Source organism: Pterocles gutturalis, unplaced genomic scaffold (genome assembly GCF_000699245.1).
Source record: "Pterocles gutturalis isolate BGI_N339 unplaced genomic scaffold, ASM69924v1 scaffold14802, whole genome shotgun sequence".
Taxonomy (NCBI): Eukaryota; Metazoa; Chordata; class Aves; order Pterocliformes; family Pteroclidae; genus Pterocles; species Pterocles gutturalis.
Genome location: NW_010115603.1, coordinates 1 through 4947, shown reverse-complemented (window position 1 = coordinate 4947; position 4947 = coordinate 1). Strand labels below are relative to the sequence as shown.

At 49.9% G+C, this 4947-nt stretch overlaps 1 protein-coding gene across 1 annotated transcript; it reads left to right on the top strand.

Annotated features, from left to right (window-relative positions):
• Positions 1-399: 399 nt before the first annotated feature.
• Positions 400-2627, top strand: LOC104463062 (prenylcysteine oxidase-like; the record flags this gene model as incomplete). The annotated part of the gene is made up of 4 exons (XM_010075245.1): positions 400-574; positions 1081-1292; positions 1491-1643; positions 1969-2627. Coding segments are annotated over 4 exons (1199 nt in total), but the record flags the coding sequence as incomplete, so codon positions are not given.
• Positions 2628-4947: the final 2320 nt, after the last annotated feature.

Here is a 4947-nt window from a genome sequence, read left to right as displayed (position 1 = left end):
CTTCCTCAGTATCCCCCCATCCTTCCCCAATATCCCCCCCTATATCCCTACCCTCATATCCTTCCCCAGTATCCCTCCCCCAATAATCCCCCTGCGGTACCCCTGCCCACCCCGCCAAGAAAAGGCAACCCACATCCCAGAGGAAATGAGACACCCCCTTCCCCCGTGGGTGATGTATTAATCCCATCAGAAAGTCCAAAAGTCACCGCGAATAACTGCCTGGCTCCTGGTCAGGAGCTAATTCCCCTCTCCACATCGCGGGGATCCACGCTTTAATTGCTCACCCTTATCAAAGCACACCTGGGTTGTTTCGGGAAGTTAAAATCGAGGTGTCATATAGTTTATCTCAACACCAGCTCTACCTTTCATTAAATCACCTTTTTCACCCTGTTCCTCAAGGCCTCTCGGTTGCCCCAGCACACGGCAGCCTCATGGGCATTTACAACGGGGAGGAGTTCGTGTTCGAGGAGAGCAGCTGGTACATCGGCAACCTTCTCAAGCTCCTCTGGCGCTACGGGCTCAACCCCCTGCGGATGTACATGTGGGTGGAGGACATCCTGGACAAGTTCATGCGGTACGTTGGGTCCCTACGAGGGAAAAGGTGGGAAAGCAGCTGGGGGAAAAGGTGGGAAACCTGGTGCTGAGCTGTAAAAATGGGTGAAATCATCCCATCGCCGTTGAGAAAGGAGTCTCTGGTTGTCCTCTCCGTCGCCGATCATTTTCCTAAGGAAAAAGATGGAGATGAGCGCTGTCATCTTCAAATGGGTCTAGCAATAATATGAGGCTGCGGTCCCATTGATCTGGCATCCAAGGGCTGAAGAGAATTAAATGCAGAACTGTGCACAAAGTGTTTTTGCTAGGAAAGATCGTCAAATGAACAGCGAAGGTCCACATCTCCTTAGCCGTGTACCCCTTAGGCTAGGGCTCAGCTGGAAGGATGAGCCTGGCTGCTCCCGGGAGGCTCTCAGGCTCTTTCCACATCTTTCGAGGCCAAAAAAGAGAATTAACAGTGACCGAACCTGTGTGTTCCCTTCCTGAGACACAAAAATCCTCAAACCTCTTTATTTTCTCCGATGGAAGGATCTATCGCTACCAGACGTACGACTACGCCTTCAGCAGCAACGAGCGCCTGCTCCACGCCCTGGGAGGGAACGACTTCACCCGCATGCTGAACCAAACCATCGACGAAGCCATGCAGAACGCCGGCTTCTCCTACAAGTTCATCAACGAGATGGTTTGTCCGGCCATGAGAGTTAATTACGGGCAAGGTGTCAACATCAACAGCTTTGTGGGTGAGTGTTTCGGTGGGTTACCCCCCCCGTGGGAAAAGGGGTACAGAAGGTGAAACGACCACGACAAGGACCTTGCCCTTCAGCAAGCTCTGTGACCCAAAGAGAGATTTTTCCCCCTTAATTTTCCACTTTGTTTTAGGTGCTCCTCTACAACACACCACCGAACAAACCTCTCTAATAATCCCGGTTTCCTCGTAGGTGCGGTTTCTCTGGCAGGGGTGGAATCAGGCCTTTGGTCAGTAAAAGGGGGGAACAAACTGGTCTGCACTGGTCTTCTCTACGCCTCCAAAGCTGAGGTTATCCCTGGGACGGTTTTGTCTATTGAGCCAAAAACCAGACCCAGACGCACAGGTGAGTTGGGTTGGATTTCCCTGCGGTGGGGAGGGGAACAGCACGCTGCGACAGCCGGAGACCGACGTTGGCCTCTGGTGCCGTTCGGCTGCAGCCCTTGGCAGGCTGAAGCAGGAGACCAGGTCTTTAAAAATTGTGTCTTGGGCTTTTAAGATGAAAAATGGGGTCTGCACAAAGCCCCAGTTTATTTTTTAAAGCTACTTCAGCTCGCAACAAGGCATAATTAGCCTAAACATGACGGTGTTTTAAAAGCCTGATGTTTGTCAGAGGGGAAAAGGGGATTTCCTCCAGGCACAGAGTGGGATAACGGAGCTTTTCTCCCCAGGGGATCCGGTGAAGCTCTACCACGTCACGTACAACACTACGGTGGGACCAACGGGGGACACGTACGACATCGTTGTCATCGCCGCTCCGCTCAGCCGCAAAATGGCCAACATCACCTTCAAAAACTTCGACCCTCCCGTCCCAGATTTCCCAAATCCTTACCACCAGACCGTCACGACATTGGTGCACGGCCGCTTAAACGCTTCTTTCTTTGGCTACCGGGATCCGTCCGCCTTTCATTTCGGTGCCATTTTCACGACGGAAAATCCCAAACTGTTCATCAACAGCCTGGGGGTGGTGTCTCCCGTGGAAAATGTTGGCACCGAAGGAAAGCTACCCTTGCAATCGGCCGTCTGGAAGGTTTTTTCGAAGGAGGTTCTCACCAAAGAGCAGCTTAACTTGCTTTTCTCCTCTTACGACTCCATCAAAGTGAAGAAATGGTTGGCGTACCCCCACTACAGCCCCCCGGAAAAATGTCCTCCCATCATCCTCCACGACAACATCTACTACCTGAACGGCATCGAGCGAGCCGCCAGCGCCATGGAGATGAGCGCCATCGCCGCCAAAAACGCCGCCCTGCTCGCCTACCACCGCTGGTACGGGAACACCGACAGGATCGACCAGGAGGATTTGCACGAGAAGCTGAAAACGGAGCTTTGAGCCCCATGGAGACAACGGCCCCAAGCTCGTGGGAGCTTCCCGGAGATCAGGATCACCTACTGTAGCTGTTTAGCCACAATTAAAGCTAACGAACGAGGAACTCCTTGATTAGCCCCGAAGAGGAGACACCAGCCAACTTGAGACACTAAAAAAGTGGTAAAAAAGCAGAGGAAGCTTTCCCAAGCGAGCTGGCCCTTCCTCGAGCAAACTCCTCTGGCCCTTCCTCAAGAAAAATCCTCAATTTATCCCTACGTGAGATTAAAGAATTTTTTTTTAAATGCCATATTGACCCCAGAAGTGCCCTCCACGGTCAGGAACGTGCCAAACTCAGGATCCGCATCACTGTGATGAACCCATGCACGGATCTTTCCCTCTCCGGATGTGTTTGGGGCAGGGAATAGAAACTTCCTGACTGTAAATCTCTCTGCCTCAGGTATCTTCTGAGTAGTTATTCCTTGGGGTGGGACTAGCGCAGCGGGGGGCTGCGTTTTTAATTTGCTTCTGGAACGAGTGCTGTAGCTTACGGGTGGTGGGGGGCTGCTTCGCTGGGAGCGCAGGAATTGCCAAAACGGGTGGTGGGCACGAAAAAAAACCCGATATCCTTCGCTTTGTCAAAGTTTGAAAGCGTTAATAATTCAGACAACCTGACCCAACAAGGTAAAAAACCCTTTTCTTGAGAATATTGTGCCCCTTGACTCTATCTAATATCGCTGCGATACCTCAACCACGTCTGAATGTAAAAATTAGGGTTTAATAATTAAATTAATGCACTGATTGGAGAGGAAGCTGGTGCTGCTGCCTTGAGGGAGCGCACACGTGTGTGAGGTGTGTTGCTCTGTCTCGCAGAGCGCTGATGGTGTAGTCCATGATGGGCAAAGCAGCAATAAAAGCTAAAAAAATAAAGAGATTATTGTACTTACAGCCTGCACTGAACACTTTCTATCCCAGCAGAACACTTCCCTTGCACCAGCTCAGTAAAGTCGGAAGGGGAAGCTCAGGATTTGTACACGTGGTGTAGCAATCGCTCGAAATTTTCTGAGAAAGCCATTTCAGCTCTGCTTAAAACTTTCTACTGGTTTTGGGACCCTTAACGGTGCTGGAGAGAGCACTTAGCACCTTTCTTCTGTTAAAAAACTCTGTGATGAGTAAAAAACATTATTAAAAAATATAATTCTACTTTCAGGCAGCCCAGCTTGGCACAAATACTCTGCGTCACTCTTTTTACCAATTTCCTGCCAATTTGGAATCGATAACCCGCTGAACAAACAGGATGCAACTTTGTAGATAATTTTTTACAAGATATGAAGGGGAAGGACCCCAAAAATAACACCGATTTAACATCCACTTAAATAAGCCTCCTGAAAGTCTTTGCAGAGTTTTAAAGCCACGGGGAGCAGAATTAACAACCGCCCCCGCTGCCCTCAAGAACCAGCACGGCCCTGTTACCCAAAAAAGGAACCGACATAAGTTACATCAACCATTACAAAATTTATTTAACAAAAAGAAAAATAAGTTTATGCTCGGGGACGCTTCACAGCAGATTCAATGAGTAACAGAACAGGCGGGTGAGGACTCGTCACAGCTGGTACTGATGCAGGTTTCTCCGGCGCTATACTCGTTCCAAGGCTTCCAGCATAACGGTGCTGTTTCCTCACATCACCTAAAAGTGAAAATTCAGAGCAGCCGGTGAGACGCTGGTTCCCCACCGCTCTGCAGGTCCCCTCCCTCATGTTTTGTTTTTTTTTTTTTAAAAAAAGCTAATTCTGCACCAAAAATCCACATCAATTCCCCCCACAAGGATGAACGCTGTTTTTTAACCCCAAAACCCCAAGGATTGTTCTGTGATGATGGCAAACGCATCCACTTCTCACAATCCAGCTCGTTTTACGCACACCAGTCCCCCTCCACTCCTTTCAGCAGCAGCACTCACCCCACGCCGACGTCGTTCTGCTCTCCTCCCGACGCCACCTCCACGCATTCATCGATGACGAGGTTCATGAAGGGATCGAAGTCCCGCAGTATCCCCTGGATGTTACAGCTGCCATTTAATTTCACTATCAGAAATCGACCGCGATTAAAGAACAGGATCACCAGCATTTCACATTTTTTCCCCAGAACTGTGGCGGGGCCACAAGCAGGGAAGTGATTTGTTCACTGGAAGCATTTAGAGCATCACATCCAGAGTGGTAAGATAAGGCTGCTCTTAAAAGAGTTTGTCAGTGCAATTTTTTAATGAATATTGACCCCAATTAATGGATTTTGAAGCCTCAGACCAGTCAGGGCCGTCTCCCGGCGGCCTGGGGCGAGGCAGCCGCCATCT